Genomic DNA, 23,263 nt, shown 5'->3' on the forward strand with positions numbered 1-23,263 from the left:
TGTCATTGTAATGTACTTTTATTTATGACATACTTTTCATTGCTTATTGTGAAATGTTCATTGAATTTTGTCTTCAAATTATGGTGGGTATATATAGATAATGTTTTTTGGTGCAAATATATAGATAATGTTCATTGCATAATATTATCATGTTCTTTATTAATATTATAGATGTTCTTTAGATATGAAAAAAAATAAAATTGGATGTTCTTTACAAAAACAACTATATGTTCTTTACAAAACGATTGTATGTTCTTTACAAAATAGCTACATGTTTTTTTTCGTGTATTTTATCTGTACCAAGCACGGTACAGTTGCATGTACCTTAAAATTTTCACAAAGAAAGTGCATACATTATTGCTCAAAGAGTGAAATTACATGTAAATTTCGTTTGTTATCTTATTGTAGTTTCTTCAAATAATTAAACTTGACTTAAGTTAGAAGAGATTGGATGGTGAAAGTTTCTGAACCACTAAAATAAAAAGGGATAGATATATAGATAAATATATGGGAAATGAGAAAATATCGTCTTAGCTTGATGCACACGTATTTAGCATACAAACTAGTGCGTGACTATGTTGTACGTCTTATTTTATTGCTACTACCCACCACGGACCAAAACCACCTCCACTTGCCTTATTTTTCCATGTTGGTGATTGGATCCTCTCTAGCTGCTATAGACTTTCATTGCAACACATTTTTAATATAACCTCTATTGCAACCAAACTCATTCTTCAAACTTCATAAACTCATTAATTGGGTTGTAAAGGCACCAAGTAATAAATGATAAGACAAGATAAGATATCTTAAGACATGATGATAAGGGTGAACCAAGGAATAAATGAGATTGTTCCAGGCACCAAGTAAGCCTCTTGAGGCCCTTTGGGAACACCAAAAAGCACCTCAATGCGTAATTTTCTCGTGTCTAAAATATGTCATTTGAAAACTATAATACATGAAATTGGAACAATTTTAGATCGAGCTTTTGAGACCCGATGTTAAAAACTCACACAATTGTAGGATCCAAATTCTGGAGTCATATAATGTTTTTTTTGAACTATATATAGCAATTAATTAGTCACATAAATGCATTGATGACCCTTAGCCACTGAAAGGAGACATATACAAAAAAATAGAGCTAGCAAACAAGTTGGATGGGTTTCAGGTTGACTTGTTAACATATGCACGGGTGAACACCTTCAACCCGAATGTAACTTGTTTAGATAAATGGGTTAAAAAGTTAAATCTAAATATACGGGTTGACCTGAACGCGACCCGATTTAAGTTTGTGAGGCAAGTATGACATAAGGAGCAACATTTAATTAATTAAGCACAAAGCAGGCTGCTGAAGTGTAAAAGCAACACTAAAAACACATAGTTATAGAAAATATAGCTTATTGTTGCGGTTAAATTTGAAAAGTCATGAATTAATTAAAAATATACGTACAAGCTTATAGAAAGGTAAACTAATGCGAGCATGTATAGTGGAATTAGCTTGTCTACCTATCTATGTCTTAGCTTTAAAGCGCACCTTATTATAAAGGCTACTGTATATTGTATTCTCTAACCTTTTCATGTTCCATTAACTCTCCATAACCTATCAAGTATGTAGTTATATCCTATTATACTGCATGCATAATCCTTTATTTTATTTTTAATTTTTGTTGTTGGGAGATTTTAGAAGTTGGGGATATATAATTATTTATGGGAAAAGCATGAGCTACAGATTTTATGTCTACTTAGGAAATTTACATTAGCCGATAACACAATAACATTGATAATGTAGTTGGTAGGGATTTCACCTTAAAACCTTAATATTGATGTTATAGCTACATTTGATTTCTAGCTACCAGTTAATTGAGGCTCCATAATCCCTTTCCCTCAATCCTCAAGAGCCCGAGTTCTATATTTTGAATAGTTTACTTGTGATAGCCTCATAGGGTAATAGCTAGCACAATTAGCACTTATTACGACTCCCTAATTGTTTGCTCCAAATTTCACTTATAGGTTGTTTTTTTTAAAAAAAAAAAAAAAATTGCCTTATTTTCTTTTATAGTAACATGTCCTCATCGTTTACCCCATGCACTCACTCGTACAAATTAAACTTGAAAATATACAGTATATATAATGAGGCAAACATATACTCTATTCAATAGCAAAATTTTAGTTGAAGCCTTAATAAAGTACAATTCGTCTATGAGACAAACATATATGAACAAAGGAATTACAAAACAACGATGAAATGTACATGCCCGTAAGCCTTGGTCACAACATAGCATCGTCCATGAATATGCACTATGCAATAGTCTCCGTGTAGATGCCCCGTAAAAGAGGGGCTACATTCCCTACTTGGGATGTTGTAAGTTGTAGTAATGTGAATACAAATACAGTCTCATACTCAATCACTCAATTCCAACCACACCTATTTCTAAAAAGGACAAACAAAGATGATTTCACTGCTCACTAAAAATTCCTCTGCCCTCTTTACTACATACTACCTACCTCATACAAAATACAATAAGATTGGTAAATTTACATCATACAACTTTATCCTAATCATACCCCATCACACAACAATATTAACCCAAATAAAACAGACCAATGGGCCATCAAAGTCAACAATCATTTCTTTGCATTGCTTTTCACTATTTCATTTTTTCTCCAAACCCAATACCAATAAATCCTCCCACTCTTCACCCCCAAAAATCTCACATTTTTCACTTTCTAATTATCCCACTTTTAAACCCACAAAACAAAACACACACACATACATACTACATAATAATTGCAACCAAATGACACTCCACAAAAGAAGACTAGTTCAAACTAGTACCATATCATGTTTATCCATCAACTCCTTTTCTCTTCAAGTAGTGGCCACAGCCACACTACTAGTGTTTCTCCGCCTTTCGGGTGTCGCGGCCACCCACACAACCACCAATCGTGTGACATCCTACTCGAATTTCCAACACTTAAATGTCCCTAAAGAAATAGCCTCCAATAAGCTTCAAAGTAAGCATTATTCTCGTCCTACAAAATTAGATATCGATCATCATCATCATCCTCTTCCTAAATTTAACGAACAAAAGACCGTCACATTATTATCCAATGACAACAACAACAATAAGAATTCAAGTTTGAACCTGAAGTTCAATCTCATTCATAGGGACAAGCTTAGCAATAAACTATCAGCATCTGGCAAGCACAAGCATGATCACACCCATCGATTCTCGCTCCGAATACAGCGCGACATCAAGCGAGTTACCGGCCTCATTCACCGCCTTTCGAATGCTAACACTAGTGGTGTGGATGATTACAAGATGGTGGAGTCATTCGGGTCGGACGTGGTTTCGGGTATGGATCAAGGGAGTGGAGAGTACTTCATAAGGTTAGGAGTAGGAAGTCCTCCAAGAAAACAATATGTTGTCATTGACTCAGGAAGTGACATTGTTTGGGTACAATGCCAACCTTGCAAACTATGTTACAAACAATCTGACCCGGTATTCAACCCGGCCCAATCAGCCTCGTATTCGGGTGTCTCGTGCTCGTCGTCCGTGTGTAGTCGGATTCAAAACTCGGGTTGCAGCCACGCGGACCGATGCCGGTACGAGGTGCTATACAGTGACGGATCTTACACCAAGGGGAACCTTGCATTCGAGACCATCACAATTGGTGGGACTGTTGTAAGGAACGTTGCTATGGGTTGTGGACATAGTAATCAAGGCATGTTTGTTGGGGCTGCTGGTTTGTTGGGGTTAGGTGGTGGGTCCATGTCTTTTGTAGGCCAACTTGGGGGTCAAACTGGTGGAGCCTTTAGTTATTGTCTAGTGAGCCGGGGGTCTGGTACCCCCGGCTCACTAGTATTTGGACGAGAAGCTATGCCCGTGGGGGCTGCTTGGATCAACTTAGTCCGCAGTCCCCGGGCCCCTAGCTTCTACTACATAGGGCTGATGGGACTCGGGGTAGGCGGGGTTCGAGTCCCGCTCCCTGAAGGTGTGTTTGACCTCACCGGGTCAGGAGATGGCGGAGTGGTCATGGACACGGGCACAGCCGTGACCAGGTTTCCTACCACCGCCTACCAAGCTTTTCGGGACTCATTCTTGACCCAAACCGCCAACCTTCCCCGGGCCTCAGGGGTGTTGATTTTCGACACATGCTATAACTTGGCCGGGTTCGGGTCAGTGCGAGTCCCGACCGTATCTTTCTACTTTACGGACGGGCCAATATTGACCCTCCCGGCCAAGAACTTCTTGATCCCTATAGACGAAGCGGGTACGTTTTGCTTCGCTTTTGCTCCTTCATCTTCAGGACTGTCCATCATAGGAAATATTCAACAAGAGGGTATTCAAATATCTATTGATGGTTCCAATGGTTTTGTAGGATTCGGACCTAATATCTGCTGAATGTTTATGAAGTTATCAACAACCAGCAATTGATTGAATTACCAATTTTATAGTCATCATACTGCTATAGTATAGTAGTAACTCTACTAAGTAGTAATAGTAATAGTAATACAGGATCCCATTTGTAAAGTTGTTTTTTTTTTTTTCTTTTTGAAATTTTTGGCCTATATTATTACTCTTTTTCAAGTCAACTTTTGTTACTGCTATGATCGATTATGATTGTATTGATAAGCAGTGGCGGACCCAGGAATTTCCGACTGGTGAGTCACAATTGATAATCAAATATGTAAAAGAAAAAATTTACCAAAATTCCCAAGAAAAATTATTTACAAAGATCATCCAAATAGAAAATTGACAAGATTACAGTACTAACTAATAATTAACAAGCTTAAAATTGACAAGACTAAAATTAACAAACTAATAATTAACAAGCTAATAATTGACAACATGACAAGCTTAGCTCTCTAATAATTAACAAACTAATAATTGACAAGATTAAAATTTGTACAAGCATTAGGTTCACATTTCATCAAAAACCCAACAACATTAACAAAAGGTTCAAAATTAGTATTTTTTTTTTAAAAAAAAAACTTAGAAAATAATTTATTTATTTATTTTTTTAAAAAAACTTAAAAAATATTTTGGGCCCTGGTGAGTCATTTGACCCACCAGGCATAAGGCCAAGTCCGCCAATGTTGATAAGTGTAATTGATAAATAACACCAATATATTATATGTAATACAGTAATAGTATGATAATCTCTCTGTATACACGTGAGCTTGCATATAGTAGTATATGTTTAGACTTTGTTAATTAATCAAGTTTAAGATCCAAAAAGGGATGACAATTAACACAAGGATTTATTTAGGTGCAAGAATTGGTGTTGAGATTAAAGAGAACATGAAGTATAATAGTGGGGTCATCAATAATTATTGATGTTTAGAGGTGATATTCAAAGAGAGAGTAAAAGGTTTGGGTGGGAAAAGCTAATTATAGCAGTAGACAGTCAAACAAAACAATATGCAATTATTACCATTTTCCAGGTTACAACTTACAAGGGTGACCCTTTTGGCCAACTGTAAGAATCCAAAGGTTTTTCTTGCTAGATTTTTTAATTTAACATAACTATGTATGACGTATAATAATTTTTCAAAATGGTTACCCAAGTTGTATCAGAGCATTTAAATTGAAGGTTTAGCCTAGCACGGTGCATTGATGTCATAATTTCACGCGCATTTTTGTTTTCTACCAATAATCTTAAGTAGATCGTAGGCGTTAGTAGTAGTAGTAGTGAAAGTAATTTAAGAAAGTTAATTATACAAATAAACATGTAAAAATGGGCGACAATGACATACGAGTAGTTGTTTGTCCAAACGCACCATGCACCTTCCTATCTTTGGCAGCACTTTTCATTATCAAATAACAGTGAAATGAAATGTACAAATAATAAAAGAAAAAGGGGTTTTAGAAATGATGAAGCACAAATAAATGTGTTTGTGGCTAGGCTGTGTGTGTACATGTGAAAGCATGAGTAAACTCTCTTTAACTGCATTTACATACTTAGCTGCTTGTATTGTATTAGAGTCCTCTCAACCAAAGACTTTTTATCTGCAAAGGTACTACTCACTTTTCCCCTCTTTTCATTGATTTTTTACACTAAAGATGACCCAACTCCAACCCTTCCCTTTTCTGCTTTTCATGTCTCTATTAGCCATTCATTTTTCAGCTAACTCCTACTTCTATTATGGTTATATGACACCATTTTCCTTATACCACGTTACTATTGTCAAGTCCCATTATATTATGACATCACATCATTGCAAATATAATTACATAATATAATATCATTACACTTATATGACATCTACACTTATTCGATTCATATTTGTCAAGTCACATCACTTCAATATACTTCTATGACATCATAATATTTATACATATGACATCATTCTATTCATATGACATCATTATTCTCAAGTCACATAACTTTAATATACTTTTATGACATCATTATATTTCAAAATTTCATGAATTTCAAAATAAGAACATAACTCATTATTGGTACTTTATAGACATCTTTATAGGTGTGTTATAGTTTCAAACCACCTTATATGACCCCATGAGTCACCCCACGCATTCAGTTCATAAAAATTGACCCGAAATTGTGTATTTTAGCCTTCAATTTTTGACAATTTTTCATCTTTTAGACCCGGAAACAAAAATTGTCGAGATGTTTCCCATAGACCCCAATCCACCTCGAGAGTCCAACTAGGTGGGTAAAACCATCCAATATATTTTCAAACTGTCAATTTATTCGTTTACAACTTGCACCCATTTCATAAACTCGAGGCTATCACGGACCTTTATGGCAACATATAATGATCATATATGATTTCAAACGACATTATGTGACTCTGGAAACCTCCGAAATTGGTCAAAAAGTGTGTATTATAACCTTTATTTTGTCAATTTTCGACTTTTTTAAACTCGAAAACAAAAATTGCCAAGAAGCTACTAATAGACCCTTATACCCTCCAGGAGTCCAATTGGGTGGGTGGAACCATCCAAATTGCCTCTAAGCATCTAATTTACCAGTTTCCGTTCATGCCTCTTGTATTGGCTATAAGCTTCCACGGGGCCTTTATGTAGCCGACTTATGGTCTTATATGGGTCCAAACAACATCATATGACCTCGAGATGTATCCCGTACAATTCCGTGAATTTTTTACACCAGGTCCCGACACTTCCTAAATTGCTCCAAATTCGTGTATTATAGCCTTCAAAGTTGGCTTCCGTACATCATTTTTTCACCCGGAAATATTATGCATCCAAGTACTTCCATGGGTTCCCAAATGCCCTTGGGAGTCATGGATAATGCCCAGAACCATCTCATTCATCCTTAATCCTCATGTCTTAATGCAACGACGACATGCCCTTAAACGACAAAACTAGGTGTCTGTATGCCTTATCCTTGGGTGCACATGTCTTGTGCACATGCCACACGCCCCCTTGCACCATCCCACACCTAAAAATTATATCAACATTTTATTAGATAGTGCGTTACAACATTTTATCTATTAAGTAGTTTCTTACATCATTTTTATTAAGTACGTAGTTTCTTATAAACTTTGGGTTTTATTAGGTAATTTTTGACAAAAAAAAAAACTTATTAGATCTATCAATGCATGTAGTAGGAAAATACCAACTTTTAGAGCTAAACCGTATAGTTGTATAGACCATTGAAAGCCAAATGTTGCAACTAATTTATTTGAAATGTTACTTCCTCTTAAATTAAGTAGATATGTTTTAATTTCCCTCAAAAAAGTTGATATGTTTTTATAATTAATATCTCTAATTATCAAAAAGTTGATATCAAGAAATTATATATTAAGATAATTTAATTATGCAACGTCCCAAATGACTATGTTTATATTAAATCACAAAATCTCATCAAATTGGTGTTCGTAAATAGAGAAAAATAAAACTGTAAGAAATATAAATTTTTGCATACCACTAGGTCAGGGAACTTGTTCAGTTTTGACTCAATTTGAGCTTCGGCTGAAACATCCAGATTGTTGTTGATGACAAAGTGATCAAAAAGAGTTTGTGCAGAAACACCCTCCTTATTTTCTATGGAAAAATTAGCATTATGTTCAACCATAGCTTTCACCATTCTGAAATCATGGTTCATCATAGCTATATGCATTGGTGTGTTCCCGTCATGATCCTGCTTATTGACGAGCAACACAGGAATTTCTGGCTTTTCCAAAAATCTCCTTGCATCTAAGAAAGTCGGAAATCTTATGTAATGTAACACATTTTTGCCCTTTGGATCACATACCTCAATTGATTATGGCATTAACAACAAGTAAATTAGAGCGAACTGCAGCTTTAAGTAGAGGGGTCATCCCATCTGCATCACATAAACAACATACCTCACTATTTGTCTGTAATAACGACCTTACCAAGGATAGTGAGATGTCTTCCTTTTCTTGTACGAAACTAAAACTTTTGGTAGACAATGCTGCCCCTTGGTTATTAAGCGAGTTTATCATATGTATCGCTGACATTTCAGTACCTGTAACATATATGTTTTCTGATTAAAAATAAAAACTAAACACTAAATTAGAAATAAAATTCATAATTAATTAAGAGAAATGTATTCCGGTCTATATCTTCTACCACATAATTGCTTATCATCCTCTCAATTTTTTAAAATCGGAAGTACGCACCTTTAGCGTCATACATAACGGCGAGATGAAGTGGAGTTTGTTTGAGATTGTTAGTGTAGGCAGCCACTTCAGGACCAACCTCAGTCAAGTAAGCAGCAACTTGAATACTTTTGCCTCCATTCATCAATGCCACATGAAGCGGGGTGTTACCCTCTACATTTTGCACCCTCCAGGGGGACGCCGCTGCCATCATCTGATTTTCTCCCTCTTTATCCTCTGAAGTGAAAAGGCGGTGGTAGGAGGTAATAAGGAGCTCAGCTAGTGCTTGAGTACGTTGTTTGGCAGCAAAATGGAGAGGTGTATCACCATCGGAGTTTGTTTTGCAAATGAGCTCTCTTTGGTCAGCGAGTTCAAAGCATTCCAAAGCAGCCTTGATGAACTCAAGGTGACCAAATAGGGCAGCGACATGGATGATGTTATTACCTTGGCTTGTTAACCCAAGGAGATCGTCGTCGCTGTAGATAGCCGCCGCGGCTTCCACGTCTTTGGCCTTGGCTTCTTTGAGAAACTCTACATTTCCAGTAGCTGCTGCCTGGTAGATTTCTTTCTTCATCGTATACTTAAATGGCTAGTTAACTTTTGTTTCTTAATCCAGAATTTGAAATTGAAACCCAACTCAAGTGTATAGCCGAGTTTTGGCAGAGAAGAAATTATGAGAAATGGAAGTTGATAATGTACAAGGCAGAGAATTGTGATGGGGAGGATAAAAGGCTAATACTGAAATTAAACATTTTAATTTGAACATACATGTGAAAATTTCAAGGAAATCATGCTTTATTTAAAAGGAGGGGTAGAGCATGAAAGTATGGGCCTGTTCTAATTGACTGACTGAGCTGAACTGAACTGAATTGAATTGAATTGAACTCAACTGAACTTATTGGAGCTAAACTGAACTGAACTGAACTAAACTGAATATTTTATAAGAGGGGGATAATAAGATAAGTGAACTGAACTGAACTGAAATTAAGCTGAAGAGAACATGCCTGACTGATACAGAGGAGAGAGATAATCTCAATTATTGGATTTCGTTCCCTTATTTTTGTTGTTTTTGTTTTGGTTTTTTCAACACATCTTAATTGCATACATAGTTGAATAATTTTATCAAAAAATTTAACACAAAGATTAGATTTCATAAAATCTCAAACTTAAAGTGCATGTCACATGGCACACCCCAACACTTTGGCTTTGTGACTTGTCTCAATCCACTACTTAGCATTTTTTTAGCATATAAGAAGCACTACTAACCTTTCCAAAATATAGGTGTTTTTAGGGAATTGAATAGGGTGGGGGGGGGGGACGAATCGAAGCGACATAGGGCTAAATCTAGTGGATCATGGCAGCAAGGCCACTCTAACACTTACAATACACCGCGCGAGCTTAGCCTACGACACGTGCTCTTGGGGGCGAAGCCCCTACTGTAGGACGGCAATCGGGCGGCGGCGCATGTGTCGCTTCTGGCCTGGATTCTAACTTAGAGACGTTCAGTCATAATCCAACACACGGTAGCTTCGCGCCACTGGCTTTTCAACTAAGCGCGATGACCAACTGTGTGAATCAACGGTTCCTCTCGTACTAGGTTGAATTACCACTCCCCTTGTCTGTACCAGTTCTGAGTTGACTGTTCGACGCCCAGGGAAGGCCCTAGAAAGGACTGTTCCCAGTCCGTCCCCCTGGCCAGCACGCGGCGACCCGCTCTCGCCACGGAAGCAGCTCGAGCAGTCTGCCGACAGCCGACGAGTTTAGGACTGGGACCCCCGTGCCCAGTCCTAAAAGCCAATCCTTTTCCTGAACTTACGGATCCATTTTTCCGACTTCCCTTACCTAAAATTGTTCCATCGACCAGAGGTTGTTCACCTTGGAGACCTAATGCGTTTATGAGTACGACCGGGCGTGGTCGGTACTCGATCCTCCGGATTTTTAAGGGCCGATGGGGGCGCACCGAACACCACAAAACGTGAGGTGCTCTTCCAGCCGCTGGACCTTACCTTAGGCTGAGCCGATTTCAGGGTGGGCAGACTATTAAACAGAAAAGATAACTCTTCCCAAGGCCCCTGTCGACGTCTCCGGACTTCCTAACGTTGCCGTCAACCGCCATGTCCCGGTTCAGGAATTTTAACTAGATTCCCTTTCGAAGCTCGTGCAAAACGCGCTATCAAACATGCTTCCCCCGTCTCTTAGGATCGACTAACCCATGTGCAAGTGTCGTTCACATGGAACCTTTCCCCTCTTCGGCCTTCAAAGTTCTCATTTGAATATTAGCTACAATTCGGACGACGAAGCAGCCCGATTTTAAAGTTGGGTTGTTCCCGATTCGTTCTCCGTTACTAGGGGAATCCTTGTAAGTTTCTTTTCCTCTGCTCATTGATATGCTTAAACTCAGCGGGTAGCCCCGTCTGACCTGAGGTCGCAACGGTTTTTCCGCCCCTAAGGGCGAACAAACTAAGGGTCCTACGAGTCCTCAACAGCTAATGTTTGGAATCCATATTATGCAAGGAGACATCGCATTTGCTAATTCGAATTGAAGGGTGATAGAAAATTGGAGTGTACGACTCCGATGCATCCTAGGCTAGGCCTTGTGACACGGTCCGGGAGTTTGGGCCCCGAAACGTGCGGCGCGCTCTAGCCTTTTCGCGGCTAGAACGCTAGCATTGAGCGAAAAAGGGGCTTGTGAGCACAAAGCAACAAAAGCAGACAATTATGTCTCAGGAGCACTCACGTCTATCCGGGAGATGGAGTACGGGTGTTCGGGGATTGTGACGACAAATACTTTGATGCGGGCACAAGTATATTGAAGTGATGTGACTTGAGAATAACTGCCCACTACTTGGAAGTATATTGAAGTGATGTGATACCGGGGAAATTGGACCGAGTATTCAAGACCCGAAGAGGAAATCCAGATTGGCCCGAAGAATTGGAGCTCAATCGAAGTCCAAAGAGTGGCCCAAGAGTGTCGCCCGGCCAAAGGAGCTACCGCCCGAAGGCGCGCCCGGCTGGGCGGGGGAAGCAAGGTCGGCGCCCGAACTCACGCCCGGCCGGGCGCGAGAAACGTACCTGATGAGAAAAAAGCGCGCCCGATCGGGCGGGTGTTATTATTAGGAGACGATTAGCATCGTTTAAGTTTATTTTAGTTTAGGATTCTTGCTTAATATAAATACTTCTCCGTTTAGCGAGTTTAGGAGCTTCTTTTTAACTCTTTCTTAATTATTTCTTAGATTTTCTCTCTCTACTTAGCTTTTAGATTAGTTTCTCTCTCTCTAATACTTTGTTCTTAACTCTATTCTTAATTCCAGATTTCTTTGGTAACGATTTCTTTTCTCTTAATCTTAGTTATTTATTTTATTCTTTTGATCATGTCTTGTTTTATTATTTTGATTAGTTTAGATTTAATTATGTGTGAGTAGTTCTATTTCTAGGGTTTATGGGATCCTTAAATAATATGAAGGGGTAATTTATTGTTATCGATTGTCAATGCTAGACTAATTTCCTATTGATTGATTTAATGCTCTGTGACTAGATTTGCGCAGATCTTTTATGCATGAGTTTAACAATATTGATTCGAGATTCGGGAGATGAGAATTGATGTTTAGGTTTAGTTTCAATAGGCAGGTTAATTTATAAATACCGGTAAATTAATTGTGTGATTATAATACGTAGCGAAAGCCCTTTATAATCTGATTAATTATGCATTGATGATTGATTATTATGTTTTACCCTGGAATGTTATTTATTGGTGAACCTATACCCTAGGCCTTTTATTCATTGTTTTCTCCTTACTCTTAATCTTCTTAGTTTAGTTTCCTTTGATTACAATATTTTGGTTACTTTATAATTTAGATTGCTTGAATTAATTAGGAATAGAAAGACCCGTTTCTTTGTGGATTCGACCCTACTTCCCTATCTATTATTAGTTAGTGCTTTTAGGAATTACTTTTGATTAGGTGATACGACTATAGTCTGTCATCCACGTACATGGGGAGTTTATCCATGTTCAAGATGCTCCCATAACTGCTTGGTAACCGCCACACCCCACTATGCCATGTTCCTACATTTTAAGATCATGCATCAGTGTGCATAGGTGGCGCTCAACAGCCTGATAAGTGTAACCGCCCACTCCCCTAGTGTTCCTATTTTCTAAGGCCACTAAGTGAGTGAAGTAACTGCCACATGACGTGGCATTATCCTCTGATAATAACTACCCACGTTCATGGTTACACCCCACTACTTTGGTGTTCCTATTTTATAGCAGGTATCGTCTTTGTATTGGCTTAACCGCATTCCTGTTTGACCGTTGTCAAGATAATCGTTAGTCAACTCACAAACATCATGGTCCGATATTTTAGGAACCATACTTAGCCACGTGCCACGTCAGCTTAACCGTCCCAACAATTTAGGGAGAGTGGTGCAACGTGGGTGGTTACCTCAACCGCCCACTATCCCCACTACTCATCCAATCCCTAGATTTAAGGCAACCGCATGTAACCACAATGACTAAGCCTAACTGTCAAGGAGTCCCTTATATAAATAGTCCACCGGGAAAGCTTTGGGTAGACTATCTACAAGCCAAGGTTGTTCCTTATCATCAAGCGTATGGCCACGCAAGTCCATGGTTCCCTCGGAGGCACCATAGTCATCGTTGACCCAGGCTGCACTCATTCCTCCATGCCGGAGCCACTGCGGTTACCACCATAGAGACATCCCAACATGATTCCAAGAGCATCCCTTAGTCAAACCACGCACCACCTAGCTAGCATGCACCGTACTAAGCCCTCAACCTTCGTTGGTCACCCCGCTTATGTCCTATTCGGGACTATCGAGTCGATTTGTCCTATCGATCGTCCACCATAGCCATCCAAGTGTGCTATAGTCTCCATAGTCTATCCTATGTCCAAGACTATGCCCAAGGCCCCTAGCCAGAAGGCCACCATAAGGTCAGCCACTGACCCCTTGAGTGATCACGCGCCCCCTAAAGTGCTTTATTTTGATCTGATCTAGTCATGAAATACTAGTGAACACCTAACTGAAAATAACACAATAATGGGCTCTCAAGCCCGATGCTCGAACCCAACCTGGGCCCTATAGTCATGTATGATCTTTTAGGGTCGTAATAAGTCCCCTAAATAAGTATCAAAGGTTGTTATGGAGTTTTGCTCAACCAAATACTCAGAGGTTCTTCTGGTGCACGTGCGCATGCGCCAGCCATGGCCCAAGGCTTAGCCGACCAAGGCTTTGCTAGCACCATGGGCTAAGTACTCAGGGTTCATGCCTAATAACCTTACAAGCCTTAGACATGATAGTGAGCAACTCTAGCCTCACTTGGCTCGTTCTTCTAGAATCGAGCACGCACTATATCGTGTGGGCAAGTGGGATCCCGAAGACCTTGCGCGCCTATGCGGGGTGGTCGACAGCCTTGCCTAGGTCAACCCAAAAGTGACCGTGTCGGTATTCCAGTATCCTACCATCGAAAGTTGATAGGGAAAAAAATTGAATGATGCGTCGCCAACGCAAAAGCCGTGCGATTCGTCGAGTTATCATGAATCATTAGAGTAACGTGTAGAGCCCGCGTTGACCTTTTATCTAATAAATGCATCTCTTCCAAATGTCAGATTTTGTCTCACGTATTATCTCTTGAATTACTACGGTTATCTGAGTAGCAAATACCATTAAACAAACTATAACTAATTTAATGAGCTATTCGTAGTTTCACAATCTGAATGAGTTCATACTTACACATGCATGGCTTAATCTTTGAGACGAGAATATGACCACTAGTAGAAAAAATGCTATTTGTAACTGGCGAAATTAATTTTTTGTAACTGGCATTGTTCGTTGCGAATGCCACCGTTACAACTAGTGAAAATTATTCGTAACTGGCTAATGTTAGTTACTAATAATGTACTAGTCTATTTTTCAAGTTAGAAGCATACTATTCGTAACTGGCATTAAATTATGCCGGTTACAAATAGGGTATTATTTGTAACTAGCATAGCCTAACGCCGGTTACGAATAATCTTTTATATTATTAAAAAAAATGGCCGCAGTAGCAAACGCCCCTACTGCCACCACCCCCTCCTACACTGCATTTTTTTGTATGTGAAACACTATAAATAATTGATTTTTATACTAAATACAATAATGATTATCAATCTGAACCATATAAGGCCCAAGTTAAATGAAATTTACATATAAATCATCTAATCTATAATATAGCTAGAAAATGATATATTTACTTGTAAGTTACAAACATGTCTCTCACAAGAGTCATACAAACAAGTGAGTTGCTATGATATTCCCAATAAACTTTGGAATTTGACCGGACAATTGATTCACCATAAGAGACTCGTAGCCACTCCATAGTTTGTTGCTATACTGAATAGTATTGGTCCTTCGAAACCATTAGCTTGAATCTGTAGGCAAATAATTAATCAAATTAAAGTAACAAAGATATCATCATACAATCTGCACCTCAACAAATATTGAAGTAGAATACTTACACCTTGTAAATTCAACTAGAATCCTACTAAGAGTACTCCAGAGGAAGTAGAATTAACAACAATATCATAAGGTGAAGTATCACCTCTTACCTAAAGTTGTCAATATGTAATGGAACATAATTAGCTTAAGAACAATTCAGATTTGGTCACAATAAGAGATAAAATTTCAAAAACATACTATGAGAAATATTAGCCATTGACATTGATTTCTTTCCTCATACAATGATGAAGCATGCACATGATATGAAAAGAGCCTCTACATGATTGCACATAAAGAAAAATGACCTATTATATCCCCGTAATAGCCTTTAGATAATAACATTAAGAAAAATTTGATTCAGCTTTGACACCTTAACTAAGCCTAAGGGTACTATGTGTAATTAAAAGAAGCATTAGAAAGGTTGAGAAAGTTAGTAAGTGAGTCCAATGCGTGATGGAAATCAGTAAATCAAGTCCAATACTTTTGAATCTACTATCAAAATACCTAAATGCGTGCACATAATATACATTGCTATATATATACATTTTATAAGAAGAAAAATGGTAAAATAAGTTGTTGGTGGTCAACCCTTCTTTTACCAATCGTTTAAAGATCCCGCACATACTTAATTTTAATGTAAGCTTTCATTACAATTGAACCGCCTATTGTGACAAAATATATATGATACTATCAACGGAAACCAAAGAGCTAATTTTAAATCTTTGCCTCTATAGCTTATGATGAAAGTCAAGTGACATGGAAAAGTTACAAGAGAGTATGATATTGTTCCCAAAAAAAAATATTTAACCCACGCATCAATTAATTATAATATGCCTAAAAGGATATTTAAAAACCTTTACCACAACTATATACCCGGGATAAAATAGGAACACAATCAACAAATAAATAATATACTGAAAATTATTCAAATTCACAACCCTCACACCATCCCTTAAAGGAAATAGCTAGTAGGAGATATATACCATGATATCAGACTTCAAAAAAGAGCATGCCATAAGACAACACACCACACCCAAACACATTAGAGGAGCTCACATGACATACCAAAATATCCCCAAAGTTGTTCATTATGTCTGCAAGTACTGATTTTACTACTCTCTGAAATACTAATAATTTTAACATAATTGGTAAGTGGACAAGTTGGTGGTGAACCTTAATGATGATGAGTTGATGATCAATTGATTTCCCCGTCAATCATTGAACTGATTGTCCATTCACGAACGCTACAAGACTTGAAGTTTCCATATTCTGCAACACATGATACCCAAGCTCAATCAGAATAACCAAAGCACCTTGAAAAATAAAAGATAAAAAATACCAATAACGATATACTGAAGTCAATCAAACTAATTTCATACCTTCTTCTTCCGGTTGTCTTAATAATATCATATTTTTCAAAGTTAAACTTAGTTAAAGATATTTGATAAAATAGTGAATCACAAGAATATTGAACTTCAATATAAGATAGACAACTTCAAATCGTCCAACTACATAACATTTTGGGGTAAGATAGATAAAACCATACTATCATATTATATTGCAGGCATATGACTATGCAGAAAGGTCACAAACTATCTGATCTTATTTGGAACACTTCCTCAAATTCAATAACAATCCTATACATAAAAACATTCTACAATATAATAGCTAGAGAAATAATATCCAAAATAACACAAATCAAAAGATCAATTCCAATACGTCTCAGATCAACAAAAGCTCCAAAATCTCGACAAAACCAATACGACATTCTTTAATAATGGAGTACTAATGTACAACAAAAATAAAACTTTTTAATCACTATGAAAAGAAAAAGTTTCACAATGTCCAATGATATTTCAATAGCTTACTTGAACTGGCCACCACCGAGGCCTTCCAAAAATGTAACAAGTTCTCTAACCTTGAGTTTAAACACACAACAGCATAACAACCCCAACAATTAAGAATGCAACTTTTTTAATTAAATCAAAATTATTCATGAAACCTAATTTTTTTCGTTTTTAATTAGGTCTTTAATCCTCCAATTTGATTTGAAAATTTTGATTCGAATTTTAGGGTTCTTATAGAATTAATTAGAAAAGGGCTAATTACAAGCACCCTAATTCGAAGATACGCACCTTTAAAACTCGATTAAACCACTTCAGCTGAATTTCAAGATATTCTTCATGAACAAAAAGCAATTCTGATTGAATCCTTGGAGGAGAAGCTAGGTAGGAGAAAGGAGAACTAGAATGTCGCGCGGCATGGAGCGAAAGCAGGGAAAACTGAAAATAAAAATCATAAAAAAAATTTGAGTATAGAGCGAGATTGTTGAACTTCAATAAAAAAAAAATTTAAAAATGAAAGCTGAATTGTTATAAGAAAGTATTTGATCAAAGTTTATTTAACTTAATATTTGTAACTGGCGTTTGTGAACCACTTATAAAATATTTTGTCAAAGTTTATTTGACTTTATATTTGTAACCGACATTTATTTAGCCGGTTACTAATAAAACTTCATGCATTGACAAACAACTTATTAGTAACCCACATTTACTATGTCGGTTACTAATGTCATATTATTAGTAACTGGCATCATCTTAGACGGTTACTATAAGAGTTTTAGTAACTAGCATAACTTACGCCAGTTAGTAATAGGGTGTTACAAATAGCATTTTTTCTACCAGTGGGCTACTGGCAGGATCAACCAGGAAGCACTCCTCATTCAACACCGGCATACATGAGCTTTCCCTTTTGACGGAGAAAGTCAACTCGTACACGGACGTCGTTCGTGCTTAGCGTAAAACGCTTAATTGGGTTTGCGATGAATAAAAGCCCATTCCCCCTCAAAATTCTGCATCTCGGGGAATAGTTAGGGACCACACACCTGACCAACAACATTTGGTTTTTTCCATTGAGGTTGGAGGACGGACCCAACCACAAGATCCACCAAACATCTAAAAACGGATGTCAGGCGGAAACAAAAGATTTATATGGACATAAATACCGTCATTAGGAATTAAACATAGAAAACCATACCTCACTCAAGACTTACCGTACTTGGAGCAAATATTAAAGAGGTTTATCAGAGTGCGGTTTGATGCACAAGCATGAAGCCCGCCAACCAAAAAAACCGATAACTACTCACACGTTTTCCGTACCACTGTGTCAAGAAATCCCGAGCGTACAATCGACAACCACAAATATGGCTGCAAGAATTTGTCAAAATCCCTCAACTAGCACCGTAAGATGTGAAAAAAAACAATTCCAATCATTAACTCAGGCTAGACTCACTACTACGATGATTTCATGCAACAATGTGAAGAATTGGACTAGTCACGAATACTAATCGTCCTCGCTCGTATCCGATTATTATAGTCCGCCATCAATCCACCTTGAAACACTAAATCCTCATCGGTTCGCGGGTACCTTATGTAGACGTCTAAAATAAGGCAAAAGACAGAGTTCCATTAGTTCACCAAGGTTTTCCTAGCATGAAACCCCACAACCACAAACGTAATAGGAAGAATTTGCCGGAATCCCCAAACTCACATAGGTTCCCCGTCAAGGAATATTTGTCGCGTTGTACCACTGCTTCGCCGAATGAATCCCTAAACTACGTATCCTGAAATAACAAAAAGTCGTTACAAGAAATAGTTGAAAACACCCTAACTAACATAAATCACAACGTCAACGGAGGGACAATTAATCGAAGATAAGATGAGAAATATCGACTTCATAGATACATGTCACGCCTTCATCGTTCCTAGCTAATGGCCTGGTCAACATTTCCGGCCTCGAATGTAATACCCTGTATTTTTGTACACGTATTTTATTTAAATAAGTATTTTGTGGAGTATTTAAATAATTTGAAATGTTTTATTTATGACATTTTAATTATTTATTTTTAAATAAGTTTAGATATATTTTATAAAAGGAGAGTTTATTTAATTATTTATTTTATTAAAGTTGGGGTTTAATTTAGGAAAGTTTTATTTTAGTAAAGCTTTATTAGGAAAAGGATCAGGAAAGATTAAAAAAGGGAAGTTTGGGTAAGAAGGGTTTCTAGAGAAACTGTATAAATATTCAACACTTGGGCAAATTATACTTTGCCTAGAGTGGAGAAAACCCAAGGTAAACTTTCTCTCTCTTCTCCTTTATTTTTTTCTCTTTTTCTTACTTTCTTTTTTCCCCTTTCCCCTTGTTTCGGAACCCCATCGACGGCCACCACAACCACCGGTGGGCCTCCGACCACCACCACCACCGGTGGGCCGCCGACCACCAGCAGCACCAGTCGGCAACGGCGGCAACACCAGTGGCTAGCAGCAACCGGCAGTGGTGGCCGGCCTGCTTTTTGGACTTCTTCCCTTTCGAAAAAAAATAATCTTTCTTTTTAATTTTTGTTTAAACCTTAGATCTAATTGTTAAATATGGGTTTTATGATAATATTATGATGCTTGATTATAAGTAGTATGTAATTTAATTTTCAAATTTTAATTCTAATTAAAAAGCCCTAAGTTTGAAACCCTAGATTCATAAGTAATTTATTATTAAAGGATTATGATTTAGAGTGGTTTAAACCTTTAATTTAAGTGTTTTAAAGCATAATTACAGCAAGTTTTTATTAATATATAATGCTGGAATTTTTGGTAGTATATTAAAAATCAAGTTTCTTTAAGGAATTTTAATTACTCAACAATTGGGATTAAAGTATGAGATTTTAAATTAAATTTCAGCTTATTTAATTAAATTATGAGTGGTTTAATAAGAGAATATATTGCCGGAAATTTGTGTAGAGAGGATTTAATGCTCTATTATTATTTTAAATTGTAGGAAACTTTGAAGTGAGTGATTTCTATTAGTCGTGGCGATATTAAGATCGTATTCAAGGTACGTTCGCATACTTAGTATATTTTTGATGATGTAGTAGCATGCTAGATGTGATTACTTGATTACGAGTAGTATCATGCTAGATTATGAATGGAAAGTGTGATTAGGTTGATATTGGTGATTGAATTATGAAGCATGATTTATTTGTGATGGATTAATGATCGGAAAATAATAGTTTGACAAGTTGATTATGAACCACACTTTTATTTATGGCATGATAGAATGCATGTTTAATTAAACTAAATGTTTAATTTGGACTGAATATTAATAGGGAATTTTTTTATGGTTCATATAATTTTTATTGATGCTATAAGCATGAGAAAGGAGCTATGTAAGTGTCTGTGTACACGAGGAATAAATTGTATGTTGGTGCCTTAGTGCATAAGGTGTTTTTAAAGGGATAGGATTTTTGCGCATTAAGCATTTAAGGTGTCTTTGACACCGAGGTAGATTTAAAAGGGGTTCAACATTAAATATTATATGGTCACTAATTATTCAATAATTAAATTGGAGTGTTTAATTATTTGCATAATTATAATGTTTGATGTTATTATGATTTGATAGTCATCACCAAGTTTAATAATATGTAAAGAACGTAAAGTGAAAGAGATAACGCACCAAAACTCTTGGAACGTATATACCTTGAGTATGAACATATGGGGGGAGTTATGCGACTTTATATTTGACTATAAATTCTACTGGGAGTACAGGATGCTGTATTTTCCTTTTTTATTACTCGCAGGAATTCCTCCACTAATAGGGTGTCGTAAACATGTCAAAAATAAATTCCCAACAAAACCAACTAACAATGTAGTAGGGTAAATAGGGTCGAATCCACAGAGAGATGACTATTCAATAAAACTTCTAAGAAATTTGAGAAACTAATTTGTGTCATGAAATTGGGATAGAAAAGTAGTCTTAATTAAAAATAAGAATAAAACAATTAATAAACTAAATAAATTATTGGCACGGTTAGCTACCGTGTTAGTACCCCTTTATTGGGGCATGTTAGGGGCAAATTTGTTCGATGTGTAATCAAAACTAAATAAATTATTTAGTTACTTAGTTTAGAAGTTTTTTTGTATGTTGTGTGCTTAAAAACAGGTGCAATGAGGTAAGTTGTGTGTTGATAGGTAAAAGCATGTTAGTGTGTTTAATTACGCTTATTTACGCAGCTTTGCTGATTATGTGTTTGTTGGACTTGTCTTTACCTTGGCCCTATGATGACCCATTTTTAATGGAGAGTAACGAAAACAAGTAGAGAGAAGTTTTTCAGGTGATGAAGCATATTCATGATGGGCATGAGTGAAGAGCGAATCATGCTAGTTTCTATAAGTTTATGATGTGTTATTGCTTTAAATATATTATGATATTTCTATTGCGAGACTAACGTAAAGGTTAAATTGGATTGGTCTTGATAAGGGCATACAATAATGTTTCCAAATTGTAGGTTTGACTTTATTTTACTTTGGTTTGACTTTACTTTGGTTGGTTGACTATTTATGTTGAGTCATTTTAAATAATTTAAAAGAGAGTCTTCCGCTATGTGTCTTTGATAGTTGCCTTAGCCGTTTTTACAGTGGCGGTAATATCTTTTATTTTCCTATTTAGAGTTTTAAACAGGTCAAAACAGGTATTTTAAAAGAAAGAAATTTCTAGGGTGTTACATTGAAGCTATGATACCGTCATAATTTCCGCCTCGCCCCCGGTGAGATTTTTGTGTGCATTCTACTAGCGTTTGGCAATGCACACAACCTACCTCAACTCCAGAGCAGGCCCCGAAGTTGTATATAACTAAATTTTAGATTTTCAAGCTTGAGTTTCCCAATTCCCCTAAAGGGCTTTATAATGTACCCCTTGTAAAATTGAAGTGAACACCCGACTAATAGTAACACAATAATGGTCAAAACTTGTGAAAATGTTGTAATAACGCCCATTTTTTTGGTGGAATCCAAAGAGTGGGTATTAAGCTTCATTTTGGCACTTTTTTTTCCAAAAAATAATTTTTGTAGGCCCCAAAAATGGAAAATACGGGAAAAAGGCGATAATCGGGAAAAATGGGAAAGTTGCTAAAGTAGACCCAGAAGATAAGGAAACACTTTGGAAAAGAAGGGGGGATAGATTTTCGACACTTTGAAACATCCCATATTACCCGTATGCTCGTCTTTCGAGGTTTGGGGTTGTTTTGGACCGAGAATGTGTCAATTAACCTCAGGACATGGTGATAAAGGGACAATTTGTGTTAATAAATGATGGAATATGAGATGAGATGTGATATTTAGATTACAAACATGAATAGTAGCATAATTATTATCCATAGTCTATCATTAAGCACATCAATCAACACACATGTGAATAGTAGTATGACTATCCATAGTTACATCATATATAACATGTGTTCTTTTCCAATTCCAAGTCATAGTTTCAAGTCACATCACACCAATATTAATGGTTATACGACACTATTTTCCTTATATGACATTACTATTGTCAAGTCCCATCATATTATGTCATAACATCATTGTAAATATAATTACATAATATGACATCATTACACTTATTAGATTCATATGACATAATAATTGCCAAGTCACATCACTTCAATATACTTTTATGACATCATTATATTTGTACATATGACATCATTATAGTTATATATATGACATCATTCTATTCATATGACATCATTATTGTCAAGTCTTATCACTTCAATATACTTTTATGACATCATTATATTTATACGTATGACATCATTATAGTTATACATATGAAATCATTCTATTTATACATATGACATCATTATAGTTATACATATGACATCATTCTATTCATATGACATCATTATTGTCAAGTCATATCACTTCAATTACTTTTATGACATCATTATATTTCAAAATTTCATGAATTTCAAAATAGAAACATAACTCATTCTTGGTACTTTATAGACATCTTTATAAATGTGTTATGGTTTCAAACCACCATATATAACCCCATGAGTCACCCCACCCATTTAGTTCAATTTTTGAAAAAATATCAATAACTGACCCGAAATCGTGTATTATAGCCTTTAGTTTTAGACAATTTTTTCACTTTTTCAGACCCGGAAACAAAAATTGACGAGATGCTTCCCATGGACCCCAATATACCCCGAGAGTCCATTTGGGTGGGTAAAACCATCCAATATGCCTTCAAACTGTCAAATTACCCGTTTAAAACCTGCACCTATTTCATAAACTCGAGGCTACAACAGACATTTATAGCAACATATAA

The 23,263-nt window shown here is 36.6% G+C and overlaps 2 protein-coding genes and 1 long non-coding RNA gene across 3 annotated transcripts; 1 reads left to right on the forward strand and 2 right to left on the reverse strand.

Annotated features, from left to right (window-relative positions):
- Positions 1 to 2,261: 2,261 nt before the first annotated feature.
- On the forward strand, positions 2,262 to 4,639 carry LOC110702128 (protein ASPARTIC PROTEASE IN GUARD CELL 2-like). The gene has a single exon (XM_021879796.1). It carries the CDS (start codon positions 2,448 to 2,450, stop codon positions 4,401 to 4,403), a length of 1,956 nt encoding a protein of 651 aa, XP_021735488.1. The 5' UTR covers positions 2,262 to 2,447; the 3' UTR covers positions 4,404 to 4,639.
- A 3,291-nt stretch (positions 4,640 to 7,930) lies between these two features.
- LOC110701865 (protein ACCELERATED CELL DEATH 6-like) lies at positions 7,931 to 9,188 on the reverse strand. The gene is made up of 2 exons (XM_021879473.1): positions 8,636 to 9,188; positions 7,931 to 8,481 (listed from the first exon to the last, which is right to left on the reverse strand). The coding sequence occupies exons 1-2, from the start codon at positions 9,186 to 9,188 to the stop codon at positions 8,246 to 8,248; spliced, it is 789 nt and encodes a 262-aa protein (XP_021735165.1). The 3' UTR covers positions 7,931 to 8,245.
- A 5,499-nt stretch (positions 9,189 to 14,687) lies between these two features.
- LOC110702129 lies at positions 14,688 to 17,483 on the reverse strand. The gene is made up of 3 exons (XR_002507448.1): positions 17,242 to 17,483; positions 16,280 to 16,375; positions 14,688 to 15,039 (listed from the first exon to the last, which is right to left on the reverse strand). It is a non-coding gene; the product is annotated as an uncharacterized LOC110702129 (long non-coding RNA).
- Between the last annotated feature and the right edge of the window lie 5,780 nt (positions 17,484 to 23,263).

Source organism: Chenopodium quinoa, unplaced genomic scaffold (assembly GCF_001683475.1).
Source record: "Chenopodium quinoa cultivar QQ74 unplaced genomic scaffold, ASM168347v1, whole genome shotgun sequence".
NCBI lineage: Eukaryota > Viridiplantae > Streptophyta > Magnoliopsida > Caryophyllales > Amaranthaceae > Chenopodium > Chenopodium quinoa.

Bases quoted from the DNA above. Each gene is read 5' to 3' on its own strand.
- LOC110702128 (XM_021879796.1), top strand. From the start codon at position 2,448: ATGATTTCACTGCTCACTAAAAATTCCTCTGCCCTCTTTACTACATAC.
- LOC110701865 (XM_021879473.1), bottom strand. From the start codon at position 9,188: ATGAAGAAAGAAATCTACCAGGCAGCAGCTACTGGAAATGTAGAGTTT. The intron at 8,482-8,635 runs GTGCGTACTTCC...TATATGTTACAG, and splicing joins CGTTATGTATGACGCTAAAG to GTACTGAAATGTCAGCGATA.